Raw genomic sequence first — 15353 nt, 5'->3', positions numbered from 1 at the left:
TACTGGGTGCACTGATGGACCCAGGCCTGTAACCAAATCATTAATTTAAAGGAGAAAAAGTATTAGACCAAGAACAGAGCCCTACGGGATGCCCCTGCGGACAGGTAGAGGATGCGAGGTCATGCCGCCCAGACTCACACTCTGTACTCTACCAGAGGGATAAGAGCCGAACCATGAGAAAGAAATTCCACGAATCTATGTTCTTGAGTTTACTTAATAAAACACTGTGATCAATCATGTCAAAGGCCTTAGGAAAATCCAGAAATAACCCAATTACAGTATTTTTAAGGTCAAGTTGGGAACGGATGAACTGTGTGGCGTCGACTAGTGCATGAGCAGTTGAAAATTTGGAACGGAAGCCATATTGATGAGAAGAAATCAACGAATCTGAAGGATGAATCCCAAATAAAAAGGAAGAAAGACGTCGGAAGATAATTCTCTCGAGCACTTTGGATACGTGAGATTTGGATTTGGAGATTTGGATTTGGAGAAGTGAGATTGGACGACAATTACTTATCTCAGACGGATCGCCTTTTTTATGAATCAGGATAATAATTGTTGATTTAAATATTTCTGGGAAGACTCCATTGATCATAGACAGGTTTGCTATATGCACAATGGGTTCACAAACATAGGAAGTTGCAGTTCTAAGAAGCTTATTACTTATCCCAAGGAAGTCAGCTTTACTACTATTAGAGAGAGATTCGATAACTTGAAGCACCTCATTACTATCAGTTGGTGAGAAAAACATGGATCTGGGATTCTTGCTAGGGTGTACTGACTCGGAGGGGGAACAGGAGTCAGCATTTGGGATATTGGTAAAATAATTATTAAAAGCATCCAGTATTGAAATTGAGTCAATTATTCTGCCACTGATGTCCTTAAGGTTAATAGGTATAGATCTTGAATTCCTTTTTTTTTAAAGAATTTCATTAATTGTTGACCAAATTTTTTGCAAGGTCCCTTCGCAGTGAGTGATTTTTGAATAATAATATTTTTTTTTTGCTTCACGGATGAGTTTGGTATATAAGTTTTTTTATTTTTTATAATTAGTTAGGTCAATACCGCTACTGGTTTTGCAGGCTAACTTATATAGGTCATTTTTACAGTATGAAGAGATTATCAGGCTATTGGACATCCAGGGGTGTATATAGGTAGCTTTTCGGTTTGATTTACAGACTGGAAAGGTTGAACTGATAAGATTACTCAGTCCCTGTGTAAAACCATTTGTGGCTGAATTAACATCCTGACAATCCAAAACCTTGGAACAGTCAAAAGATTTCAAACGATCCGTGAACCGGTTCATATTCACAATATTATATATTCTATTAGACGTAGGGGTATTAGTTCTAAGATGTTTAGTAGTTGGTTGGAAGGGTAGGGAGAGATCGATTGGAAAGTGGTCTGACAGGTCAGAGAATATTATTTTGGAGGACAGGTGGTTTCCCAGGGAAGTGGATACAAAAATGTTATCAATTACAGTAGCGGTAGACCTCATAGGATCAACTCTAGTAGGAAAAAGGATTGTGGGAAGAAGACCACTTGAGGTAAATGTTTCAAAGAAGGTATCACAATCATTATTATTGCTAACAATTAGTAAATTACAATGGAAGTCCCCAAAAACTATTGCCTTCTTTTGTGGTAAATTAATAAAACTAGAAAAGTCGTCAAAAAGATTACAAAAGAAAGGCGTCGGAAATGAGGGTGGTTCGTCAACACTTATATCAACAATTATTGAATAAATGCATCTATTATTTATAGGTTGAAAGAATAAGGATTCACAGTGTAATAGCCTGGTGAATTTTAGACTTGACCAGATGTAAAGAGAAATGCCACCAGAGGACTTGGTTAATTTTCTTTCAATATGAGTAGCTTGAAAGCCAGGGAGGGAAAATTAATTGGTATCATCAATTTCTGAAAGCCAGGTCTCCGTTATTCCAATTACGTCGAAAGGGCAGTAACCGTTAATTAAAATTAAATCTTTAAAATTAGTCCACTTATCTCTTATGCTTCTGATGTTAAAGCAGATTATATTAAGTTTGGTCTCTTCCATTAGCTTAGGTTTTACATTTTTTACAAAATCAAAAGTGTCGAGATATTCACAGTTAATATGGCTTAAGGGGCTATCAGGGCTAGCTAAGGGGTTGTTGTGCAAATTATTTTGGTCATCGTAATAGTTAAAAACAACATTGAATCACGAGAATCACGGATCATTCGGAAACGCTCATCGATAATGTGTTTGTGTCTTCAGCGATACTAAGTAAAGCGTACTGCTCTGTTGTTATAAGCCCAGCCTCTGACCATCTTCCGGTTGTATTGCATTTGAATTCTGAAGTGAAGAAACATAACAGAAAGAATAAAATACCAATGCGTGAACTGAAGCCAGTTAATCTGAAAAAATTTGAAGAACAAATTAGTGTTATTAACTGGGAAACAGTACTGAATGAAGATCATCCGTTGGAAGCATTTGAAAAGTTTAACCAAATAGTGTCGAATGTTTATGATAGGACGTGTCCGCTTAAAGAAACAAACCCCAGAAAGAATAAACCAAGAAAACCATGGTGTGATGATGATCTGCTGAATCTGTTTAATATGAGAAATCAGGCGTGTGAGGAGCATCTGAATCATCCGCAGAATAATGAGCTCCATGTGATGTATAAAGAGCTAAGGAATAGGGCAAATTCCCTAAGAAGGAAAAAAAGAAGGCATATTTTACAAATGTATTTGAAGAAAGTAAAGGTAACCCCAAAGCAACATGGCAAGTTGTGAATGATCTTCTAAAAGGCCCTATGAAGCCATCGGAGCCAAAAATTGTACTAAATAATAGGACCTTGGAAGAAACTGAGGAAATCTGCAACGCATTTGGACAATATTTCTCTGAAATTGGCTGCAAGATTCAAGAAGAAGCAAGGAGCTCCCATGTTTTCGAATCAAGCAGTTTTGTGGATGAGCGAGGAAGAGGTTTCGAAATGAATTTCCAGCATTTTACTGAAGAGGAGGTACGCAAAATTGTTAGCACGATTAAGTCAAACAGTGCAGGAGTTGATGGAATGAACCTTAGAACGCTCAAGTCGGTTCTGGTTTATTTGCTTCCTGTCCTCGTATACCTTATCAATATTTCTATGGAAAAGGGGATGTTTCCGAGTGCGCTTGAAATAGCTAAAGTTGTACCGTTGCACAAAGGTGGAGTCAAAACTGATATATCTAATTGGAGACCAATATCAATTCTCCCGATTAATTCAAAAGTTTATGAAAAGATTGTTCATCACCGGCTTTATGAGTATCTGATGAAAATTGGTGTTTTACACGATGGTCAATTTGGCTTCCGGAAAGGACATTCGACGACGCAGGCAGTCCAGCATCTTCTGGAAAATATTAACTCAGCACTTGAGAATGGCGAGCAGTGCATGGGCGTTTTTATTGATTTTAGAAAAGCTTTCGACACTGTTGATTTTAAGATTTTATTAGAAAGGCTGTTTTATTTAGGCATAAAGGGTAGTGTTTTAAATTGGTTTGAATCGTATTTAAGTGAAAGGAAGCTAAGAGTGACTTTGAGTAACAAATCTTCTCAGCCGTTTCCCATAAAGTGTGGTGTTCCACAGGGCTCAGTTCTTGGCCCTCTCCTGTACCTGATATTTGTAGACACAATGAGAGTCTACATTCCCGGAGCTTCAGTTACTTCTTTTGCTGACGACACGGCTTTAGTGATTGCAGCAAAGTCGCTGCAAGAGCTCTTGTTCAAGGCTAATAAGGCGCTGGATGGCCTACGTGAATTTGTTTGTGCTAGCCTACTTAGCGTCAATGCATCAAAAACTAATTTTATGATGTTTACGAGGACTGGTTCTGCTCCCACTCTCCCTGGTGTCATTATTTACAATGGCCTACCGCTATCACAAGTTGAAGAGATCCGATATCTGGGATTCATCCTGGATCGAAACTTGAGTTGGAGAAAACACTGCGACATCATAGCATGCAAGCTGGCGCGAGGCCTTGGAGTTCTGAACCGTTTTCAAAATTTTTTACCTTTAAAAATTCTGCTTTTATTGTTTTTTTCCATAATAGCGCCTTATATAAATTATGGTTGTTTGATTTGGGCGAGTAATTGTAGTTGCAATTTTAGAAGAGTTCAAGTTCTGCAGAATAAGGCTATAAGGTTGATTGGAAGGTATGATCGTGGTGTTGATAGCACTGAATCACTTTTTATAAAGTTTAAAATTTTAAAGGTTGGTGAAATAAGGGATTATCAAATTGGAGTTTTTGTATTTCAGTGTCTGAATGGTTTTGCACCAGATTTTTTTATGAATATTTTTAAGCCTAATTCGTTTTGTCACGATTATTCGACTAGGAGTGCGGATAGTCTTGCATCTGAGCCACGGAACACAACCAGAGCGAGTCAAGTGACCAGACACATGGGCCCGTCAGTTTGGAATTCGTTCCCAGATTCTGTTCGTCAAGCTGAAATTGTGCCGCAACTTAAAACCCGTATTAAAAATCATTTATTTTAAGGAATTTGGTTGTTTTAATGGTTCGAGAGAAGGCTTTTATTTTTATTTTTATTTTTTTTGTAGATATTTTATTTTTATTTTTTTTTATATTTTTTGCCATTATATATTTATCATTATTTTCAGTTATTATTATTGTTTTACCCTTTTTTCATTTTAATTGGTTTGATGATTTGGCATGCATGATATCCAACCAGTCGCTTTTCAAGCATCTTCTTTCTTTAGTTCGACTTGTTGTCACATTGAGTTGTTTTTTTTGTTAATAAAAATGTATGAACCTGAAAAAAAACCTGAACCATTATTGCACAGTGATAATTTCGTGAGAAACGTAAAATCTTGCATAGCATACATTTAAACATCCATTGTGGTCAAAGTTTCATCATTTGCTTCATTTGAATATTGAAATTCTTCTTCAGCTGACGAATTATCATTGCTGGTAATTTTGGACTGGGATGGAAAGTTTGCCGTTTTTTTCTTAGATTTCTTGCCTTTGACTAGGGCAAAGGCACCGATTTGATTTTCAGTTGAGTCAATGGGCTTAACTAGCTTCGATGTGGAATGTATGTCCTTTTTGATGGAAGATAGTTGAGCTATAGCTGTTTGCAAGATGTCATCAACTAGGAGTTTGGTGATAGCTTTCTTCTTGAGAATATTTTTGGTTTCCTCAGGTTCATTACTAACCTCAATTAAGTGACTGACTGTGAGATAAGCTGCCATTCTTGGCAACTTTTGGATGAATCTTTTGGGGGGCAGGATGTTGAAGTAAACTTAGGTAAGGGATGGGGGGACTGACTAATACCTTGAGTATGAACATTGTTTGCCTCTTTAGGAAATGATACTGTATTTGCATCTTCTACAACAACTTCTACATTTCGCCATATATTTGCACATAAGGGGTGGGGTAGGGGGGGGGGTTAAGTATTCGGACAGTTTAAAGTCAGAAAACAATTCTTTCTAGGTATGGCCAGTAAAAATTACAGAAGAATAGCGAGGTATCTGGAAATTTTTTTAACTAAAAAAAAAAAAAAAAAAAAAAAAACATGTATAAAGTAAATGTAATGTTTCATTTAAGTGTTTTTTTCCAAGTTTTAAGTGTTTTTTTTTTTCAATGACCGTTTTCCAAGTATTAAGTACTATTATTAGGTTAATGTAGGCTAGTGTTTCATTGAAGTGTTTTATGATGATCGCTCATCAAAGCTTATGTTATTTGTGCCTTAAATAAAATTTAAATAAAAAAAATAAATTCTTAAATTTGGCAAGCCTTATTTTCCACGGGGAGATACTTTCCGGGAGACATTTTCCACGGGGTGTATTTTCCGGGAGGGGGGGGGGAAAATTCCTAGAACCACATGATTCAGTTGTTCTACCCAAACAATTTCTTGAAGAAATATTGCTTGTTTCGGGTCGCGCTCATTAAAAGTGATCCAATTTGGCAGGCTTGAAATATACTTTCAACAATTTGCATTTTTGACCACGCTCCACAAGTACTTGGCATTTGCCATGAGCCCAGTATCTATTTCGTAAAAGGTGGGGGGGGAGTAAATTTTGTCGAATAGTAAGCAGAGCATAATAGAAGCAGATCTTATCATATATCAAGAACAGGGCGACACAAAGCAAATATATATTTATTCATTGTAACATGCTAAGCCTGAAAGACAAATTCAGTTGTTTGTGGGATTCAAGTTTTTCTATTTAAATTAGAAATGTTGAGCAACAATGGAGCTAATCTCTTAATAATTATATAAAAAAACAACATATTTCACGGATCAACAACAAAACGTGACGTACCTTAAGAAGATACATCCAGCTTCAAATAAACGCTCATTAACAAAGGATACGTTTTCTTGAAACAGGCCTGTCAGGCTTAGGACAGGGTAGGTTTCAATAAACGATTGTCCCTTGATAGAATATCAATAGTCACGTAGAAATATCTTAAAATTACAAACAAAATATTTGTTTTCATTTTATGTGATAGATGTCAAATTACCCAGAAATTGACAGTGACGTCAATTCAATATATTTTTATTTTCAATAAAAATATAGGGGGCAATATACTCTACACCACACCAACTAACGCCACTGCTATACCAAGCACACTAATATGATTTACACTATCCGGTTCACGCTATAAAAAATTATCATTGCATCTTCTATGAATATTCACGAGAATAATTTTACAGGCCATATCTTCTTTTGTTATGAGTTACCCTTACTCTGCCATGACTTAGCTTAAACTTTCAATTGTTTGTCAAAACGGAAAGTTTGAAATAGTAAGGTAACCAGGGTTGCCACCGTCTGTAGGATTTTACTAGATCTAGTAAAAAAAAACTCAGTAAATTTAGAGGATCTAGTAAATTTCCCGAAATCTAGTAAAAAGTAGTAAAAAGTCATGATTTATAGTAAACAAAACTTTTTTTTTTATTTTACATGAGTTCAGGGAAAAAATTATCATAAACATATGACAATTTACAGTTTTTGCTTGGATGTTTCACAATTTACAATTTTGCTTGTCTGTCTCAGAGACAGACAAGCAGTCATCTATTTTCATAAACAGAAACTTCACTTCGGGCGTCTAAACCTCGACAAAATCAGCTTTCTGTGTTGATTATCCTCCTATAGTAAAAATCGATGCTTGATGGTGCGGGTTTAGTAAAAAAATTTTCATGCATTTAGTAAAAACAGATGCGATCTAGTAAATTTTTCCTGTCCGATTTAGTCAATTCTTCCAGGTCAGGGTGGCAACCCTGATGGTAACTATATCTTACTTGTTTAGTGAGGATTTCGGCCTGATTGAATAGCAAGTAGTGATTTTGTCTTGGCAGTTTAGGATACAACCTGTCTCTTGGCATTACTATAGAACAGAGTACAATGTATAGGCAAATTATATTGATTCGACACAAACTTTATAATTATGAAAAAATTATTATTTTTCAGTCACCAGCAAAAATTAATACAATAATTTGTACTAAGACAAAATTAAGGAAACCCAGAAAGTTCGAAATTGTAAATTATAAAATGTGTTTCATACTCACTCTTGATTGAAGATATTTATTGATATATACCTCAGAATTAACATTAATATTAGATATAAAAACTTGAAAAATAGCGAACAAATTGGCATCAAAACAGAAAACCAGTCACTACTCTTGGTTCTTTGATTAAAACGGTTAAATCAATTAATGAGACAGTGGGATATACCATCAAAATAATTTACACAATAAAATACATACAGGTGTAACATCAATTCAGTCAGAAAGGGAAGAAGTGCTTTTTTTGTTCCGATTTTATAGGAATAGCCTACTTGATAAGAAAAGTTAAATTTCGAAAATAAACAGCATTTAAAACCTTTAGTTCAGTTTTTTTTTCATGATAGTATCATCTTTAAGCATTTATAAGGTTGGTGGGGGGGGGGGGAGAACTCTAAGACATAATTACAAGAAAGGCAGGAAACAAAGAATATATACTTTGAATCATAGCGCATATAACAAACAACAAAAATAATTTACTTTTATGCTTCCTAGACATGTTTTAAGTCAGATATGATTGCCGAACTTATGAGGAAAGGTGTATGAGGAAAGGTGTATTTCCTCGAACAACAAGGAAAGGTGTATGCATTGGTTTTGTAGTTAGTTCATACTTATAACCAGTCTTGGGAAACTTTGTTCCTGGCACTCCACTAGAACAATTTGTTTTACCAAGTTCATGGGCAGGTCGGAACATTTAGTTGAGAAGTTATTTTTCCTCTAAATACATATTGTTTAGTAATGCTTTATTAGTAAACGAAATTTAGCTTAAAGAACAACTTGTGTAATCTTTCGCAGAATTTGTAATTGAAATCAATCTCCTGCGAGATTGTCCATGAAAACACAGTATCTTTTTCCATTTCAGCTAAATGAAGCAAACAAAAGTGTTTCAAGATATCTCAATAAAAGTATTCGTTTGAGATATTCCCTTGAGTGCGGGGAGTTTTCCGTAGTTCAACTAAATTAACTTCAAAATACCTGTGATTGAGGTCTTCTTGATAAACGATCATGCGTCCAGGAATTTATGGACTTGCCGGGTGTCATCATTGGTACAGCTTCAATGATACTCTTTTGCGACGCCGCTCGAGACAAATTTTTATGTGAAACTGAATCTTGCCAAATAACTTCAGTTACAGTTCTATCGCGGGCAGAGTTCGTAGGAGTAACTATACTCGCTGTTGAAGAGCCAAGATCACTAACGGCTCCAGCACTGGATACAACTGGATTGGTTTGTAAGAATAGAACACCGGTTTCATCTGAAAAACGAACAATATTCCACTTGGCGTTTCGTATTCAGTAAGAATAAACTCCTTGAATAAAGATGTGGTATACAGCGGCTTAGCAAGAAAAGGGCAGAAGGCACGAATCCCGCGGGGTAGCTTTTCTTTTAAACTGGATTTTATTTCATGAAAATGTTGGCAAGGTTGTTTGAAAAAGCGTAACACATTTACATTATCAATATTCTTTACTTCAAAATTGCTATTTATTTCCAAATCGACATTTTTCTGTCGTTAAAAAATACATGATCTTTAAGCAATCATCATTATGCAATAAGCTCTTTTCTCTGCACATTAGAAAAGTTTAGCTGGACCACATTCTCCAGGCAATAGTTTGAACCATCTTAAGAATAGCATTCTAGTTACACCAAGGGACTGGTAACTTATATCCAGTCATACTAGGTAAAAGAGGAAAAGCTAGAGACAGACACGTCTTTCATGAAAGCTTGCGTCTTTCATGATCTAAAACTCCCATTTAGAATTGATGATTTATTTATAAATTTGGTATTTACGAAGACCCCTTTTGTCATTTTAATATTCATTTCTGTGTTTTGTATTAAAATTGGATCGAAATTTTGAACTCTGAGATTCCGCAGAAATTACTCTGTTTTATTCCTCGGGTTCAGTGTATTTTTGGACTTTTTACCTTCAAATAAATTATAATAGATTCTCGTTTAATTATAATAGATTCTCGTTACGAGAATAAATTCTCGTTTACCTTCAAATAAATCTAAAAAGTTTAGGTTGCTGTCCTTAATGGGCGCCCATAAGAGGGGCAGGAGGGGGCGCCAGCCCCCTCCTGGCTGAATGATGATACCTTTTGTTTATAATTTTGTTTTGAGATTTCTCATATAGTATTAAAAGTTCCAATTAGACCAGGTAAGCCCCCACCCCTGGAATTCACCTTAGGGGCGTCCATGCTGCCCTTGTCCCTTGCCGCGATGCTTCTGTCCATTACAATGGAGATAGACAGCCGAATCAACTTCTATTTGCATGCATCATGAATTCCATTGTTCAAATCTTGTCCTAGTAAGGCCTTCAAACTGGGTAAAATTTTGAGGGTATAATAGTCGAAAGTGATTGGAGTGTAACTAGCCCCCTCCCCCCCCCCGCACCCATCATTTCCCAAAACGCGTACAATAAAAATTTTCAGATAGCCATTTTGTTCAGCGTAGTTGATTTCCAGATAGAAAATATATTTTTGCGGCGGACACTCCTCCACAACCCTAAGGGCAAAGGTTTTAAGCTATGTCCTGGGGGCATATAAGGTTTTTATAGAAGGCGTTGTCGTAGAAACTTCAAAACAGGCTCATTCGATTGGAAATTAAAGGACTAGCGCCCTTTTTAATAGTCGAAAATGATTGGAGGACAACTAGCTCCCCCCCATGCCCATCATTTCCCCAAAAACATCCAATCAAAATTTTGAGATAACCATTTTGTTAAGCGTAGTTGATTTCCTGATAGAAATTACGTTTCTGAGGAGGATATTCCCGCACAACCATCAAGGCAAGGGTTTTAAGTTATGCCCTGGGGGTATATAAGGATTTTATAGAAAGCGCTGTCGTAGAAACTTCAAAAAAGGCTCATTAGATTGGAAATTCAAAGGGTTAGTGCCCTTTTTAATCCTTGAAAGTGATTAGAGCGCAACTGGCCCCCCCCAAGCCCAGCTTTTCCCCAAACACATCCAATCAAAATTTTGAGATAGCCATTTTGTTCAGCGTAGTTGATTTCCAGATAGAAAATATGTTTTGAGGAGGATCACTCCCCCAAAACCTTCAGGGCAAGGGTTTTAAGATATACCCTGGGGACAAATAGGGTTTTTATTGAAGGCGTTGTCGTAGAAACTTCAAAAAAGGCTCATTCGATTGGAAATTCAAAGGGATAGTGCTCTTTTTAGTAGTCAAAGTGATTGGAGGGCAACTAGCCCCCCCACGCCCAGCATTCCCCCAAACACATCCAATCAAAATTTTGAGATAGCCATTTTGTTCAGCATAGTTGATTTTCAGATAGAAAACATGTTTTCGAAGAGGACAATCCCCCACAACCCTCAGGGAAGGGTTTTAAGTTATGCCCTGGGGGCATATAAGGTTTTTATAGAAGGCGTTGTCGTAGAAACTTCAAAACAGGCTCATTTGATTGGAAATTAAAGGGCTAGTGCCCATTTAAATAGTCAAAAGTGAATGGAGGGCAACTAGCCCCCCCACGCCCATCATTACCCCAAAAACATCCAATCAAAATTTTGAGATAACCATTTTTTCAGCGTAGTTGATTTCCAGATAGAAAATATATTTTTGAGGAGGGCAATCCCCCACAACCCTCAGGGCAAGGGTTTTAAGTTATGACCTGGGGCCATATAAGGTTTTTATAGAAGGCGGTGTCGTAGAAACTCCAAAAAAGGTTCATTCGATTGGAAATTCCGAGGGCTAGTGCCTTTTGTAATAGTCGAAAGTGATTTGAGGGCAACTAACCCCCCTCTAACGCCCACCTTTTCCCCAAACACATCCAATCAAAATTTTAAGACAGCCATTTTATTAAACGTAGTTTTAAGTTCTGTAAATTAGTTCTTTGAGGATTACAACTCCCCCAAGTGCTCAGGGAAACGGTTGCAATTTAAAGATTCTCTGAATCCTTCATATTGTTTCTTATCGAAGGGATGCTCGTATAAACTCTAGAGAGGGCTCATTTGATTGAAAATTGAAAGTTCTTGTTCACTTTTTAAGAGTCAAAAGAGATTTAAGGGCAACTAGCCCCTCTCCCTGCTCCACGCCCTAAATGCATCAGATACAAATTTTGAGATACTCATTTTGTTAAAATAGTTAAAAGTTCTGATAACAGAAAACTCCGGTGTCAACACGGCCCACCAGGGCCTAAGGGTAGGCGTTGTAAGTTATGCCCTATGACATAACTTATTAAGGGGGGTTTATAACTTATGAGAAGGCGTTTTGTACCATGAGCATAATGCGATATATTTAAATAAAGTCCCTTCTCTCTAAAGATAATTCCGACTTCCTCTAATTAAGTTAAATCTAGTTTCAAAAATGAAAAGTCCTCAATCAGCAAAGAGAAAAAGTGCAGTCACCCCCAGACAAAGAACGGCGCTATCCAAGCTTTAGATTTCACTAAGAGAGTGAGTAATAAAAATATGCTACGTACAATATTTCTAAGGAAGTTTAAACTATAAGAGCCGTGTGAACGATTGAAGCATCAGAAATAATTAAAACAATTCATTGGACGACGGGTTCACATCCTTGGTCCACTCGGGCCAATGGTGAGCCAGTTCTTACAGCGCAAGACTGAAAAGCTATGTTTGATAGTGGGGTAGAAGTGCTTTTTAAGATGATTAGTAGATCAGAGACGAGATCATTCAGACAAAATTCTTATTCTTCCATCGTTGTCACCGCTATTGTCATTTGAAGTGACCCATTGCTGTGCACCTAAGTATGTAAGATCAATAAATCTATTGCCTTTTTTATCTGTGTTTATTTCATTTTATGTGTCTGCATATGGTCTGATAATAGGTAATTAGTTCGCATGTCTCTAAGGTAAACGCTCCCAGGGAATCGGATCTCCAGATAGCTCGAGAAAAAAGAGACCACATTTTTTCATCCCTACAAATACCAAAAGTTGTCATCACCACAGCTTGGAAAAACGTTTCTAACCCCTATTAGCCTATAAGTATTTGTGTCTCGAAAGTCAGATATAATCGTGCCGTGGAAAAAAAGTTTTGAGACGTCAGAATTTCTGAATTTCTAGTTCAATAATTCTTAATTCCTCATAACTTTTGATGGACTAAGTCAAACGAAATAATTTAAAAATATTCAAAATCAGCATTAAAATACAATTCGATTAATATGTATATTGGAAAAATTACAGCGGCCGGTTCAACTATAAGAAGTAATAATAGAAAAATAAACCTATGCCATTCATATCTGATTTATTGAGAAAGCCAGGTTTTGTTTCTGACTAGTAAGAATACGTCAGATCCAGATACTAATTCTTCACACCTACAAATAAATAAATTTCCATCGCTACAAATAGCACGGTCAGAAATTGGAGGAATACTTGCGGACTAATTACGCTATAAATTTTGTAATTTGAATTTAATTATTGGAGGGATACAGACATGTAAGTAAAGTGATTAAGCCTATAACCATTATGCTACGACAGAAAAGCCCTAATATCTCATAAGATATAATAGCCTCCCCCAAAATAGGTTAAGTAAAATAATAAATTTATTTTAAGTTGATATAAACGCAAAAAAAAATGTCTGAAGATTTAGAGGAAAAATTAATAGTGCAGATATTGGTCGCGAAAAATATAGAAATAGCGAAATCCATCCCGGAGTACAATTGTCAATCAGATATTGACAAATTTAATATCCAATTGACCCAGTTTGTACAACTGACAAAAACAGAGCTAGAAGCGTTAGTCGACATGCTCCTGCTACGATTAAAAGGCCAGGCCTTAACCTTTTTTAAGCAGATTGAACATACTTTAGGCGACGACGCCAGCTTGCCAATAAATACGGTTGATCAATTGTTAAAAGCATTCGAAAATAGGTTTATAGACACCAGTTTCATAAATAAATTAAAACACGAAGCAGTGATTTTTGATTTTTCACAGAATATAAGAGAATACCTTGATAATTTACGCAATTCTGTAGAGGCAAAATACGGAAGTGGTTCGGGACAACTGTATGAAAAAGTCATACTAAATACCTTTTTTCAAGGGCTACCCCCAAAACTATATAGAGTGGTAATATCCAAAAATATTCGGACGTTGGATCTTGCAGTTCAGGAGGTAGAGAAATTGATCGAAGTTGATACGATGGTCGCTAATCATAGTAAAGCAAAAATAAATAGCCTAGGCGGTTCAAACGCAAACCTAACCTTCAAGGGTGATCAGGCATCGCCCAATTTCTTCTCAAGAGATAACTCCCCAATACCACAAAAAAAGAAAACGCAAGAAACCGCTAGGCAGAAAACATTATATTTTCAGCCTATCTAAAAATCTAATTACGGAAATAACCCTACATTAATAAGGTGCTATAATTGTAATAGTGTTGTCCATATCGCGAGTGCTATTATTTCCCCAATCACATACCAAGAGTTGTTGTCGGTAATACGCAAAATTACGGCAACCATTTGTTCGAAACAACAAATTTTAGCACCGGTCGTGCAATAGGCTATAGCCAGGGAAGATTGCGCCAATCAGTACCTTACAATGCGTACCAACAAAATTTTTATACCCCTCCCCCCAACAGAAAAATTAATTACCGATTTGAAAACCAAAATACTGGCCAAGACCAATATAATGCAAGAATGCCATATAGAAATCACAAAAGTTCGCCAACAAGAAATGAAAATTTTGTAAACCAACGGCATTTGCAATCAGCGCCAGCAAACGGCACTGACACGAGACATCCACGTTACCATAATAACACACGGAGAAGACAGACAGACATGAATCAATTAAATATGCCTACGGAACCTAATACGTCTGAATATCTATTACATGCACCGACACATGAAATAAATCCTCAAGGAAACGTTTCAGGCCCCTCAGAAATATAAATTGGACCCAGAGGGTGCCCGGATTATTCAATAGGTCCCAGACAATATTAGTGCCTTCTTGTAGTTATATTAATAACAAGTTACCTATATTTAATGATGTCTGTGTAGAAAATGTTTATTTTAACGCTTTGATTGACTCAGGTGTAAAAATTAGTATCATAAACTCTTATGTATTTAATATTTTGCCTCTGTATATTAGGTGACCGAGGAACACCGATGATCCCAATTTAACAAGTGTGACAGGCTAGAAATTGAGTGCAAAAGGTTCAATTGGCCTAAACACAAAAAGAGCCAATATGACGTTTATGACAAATTTTATTATATTATGTTTAAGAGGTAATTACTTGGCAAAAAAAAAAAAAAAAAAAAAAAAAAAAAAAAAAAAAAACTGTCGTCCTAATCCAGCAATTGAGACAAATGTGCACTTGAACGAGATCTAATAAACAATGAAAATAAAGAGAAATATTACGGATTCGCGATAAGGAAAACAAAAGTCCATCCCAAAACGATGCAAAAAATTCAAATATCTCAGATGATTGAGCCAGTAATCAGCAAATCAGAAATATGGTTTGCGACCCCATCTGAAATACCCGAAAATCTGCTATGCGAGGAACAGATTATATCTTATGACAAAGGAGAAGGTTTTATTTGGGTAACTAATAATCACGAAAATGATACAATTACAATTAAAAAGGGGACGTGTCTAGTTCAAATCCAAGTTTTAACGGAGAATGATTTAAATACATGGGAAAATTCTAAAAGAAACCTAGTTAACGGTATCAAAACTTCAAATAACAAATATCCATTAACCAAATCGCAATTTTTAAACAAATTTAATATGGATCATATTACGGACTTGGAACTTAAGAAAAAATTTTGCGAATTATTATCGAATTTTAAGGATGTATTCTCTGCATCTGAAGATGACATAGGGATAATACCTTTTTACTAACATTAATTTTTAACGACTGTTAATCC

At 36.1% G+C, this 15353-nt stretch overlaps 1 protein-coding gene across 1 annotated transcript in view; it reads right to left on the bottom strand.

Moving 5' to 3' along the window:
* The window catches only part of LOC148950348 (uncharacterized), a 32550-nt gene that overhangs the window by 2817 nt on the left and 14380 nt on the right, over window positions 1–15353 (bottom strand). The window contains exon 2 of the mRNA XM_089091843.1: window positions 8504–8781. Within this exon, the coding sequence (XP_088947969.1) occupies window positions 8504–8781 (278 nt within the window). The remainder of the gene's footprint in view (window positions 1–8503; window positions 8782–15353) is intronic.

This window comes from Artemia sp. Qi Xiang Cuo, chromosome 7, assembly GCF_049724085.1.
Source record: "Artemia sp. Qi Xiang Cuo chromosome 7, ASM4972408v1, whole genome shotgun sequence".
Classification (NCBI taxonomy): domain Eukaryota; kingdom Metazoa; phylum Arthropoda; class Branchiopoda; order Anostraca; family Artemiidae; genus Artemia; species Artemia sp. Qi Xiang Cuo.
The sequence above is the reverse complement of the archived record's forward strand: the minus strand, read 5'-3'. Positions and strand labels throughout refer to the sequence as shown.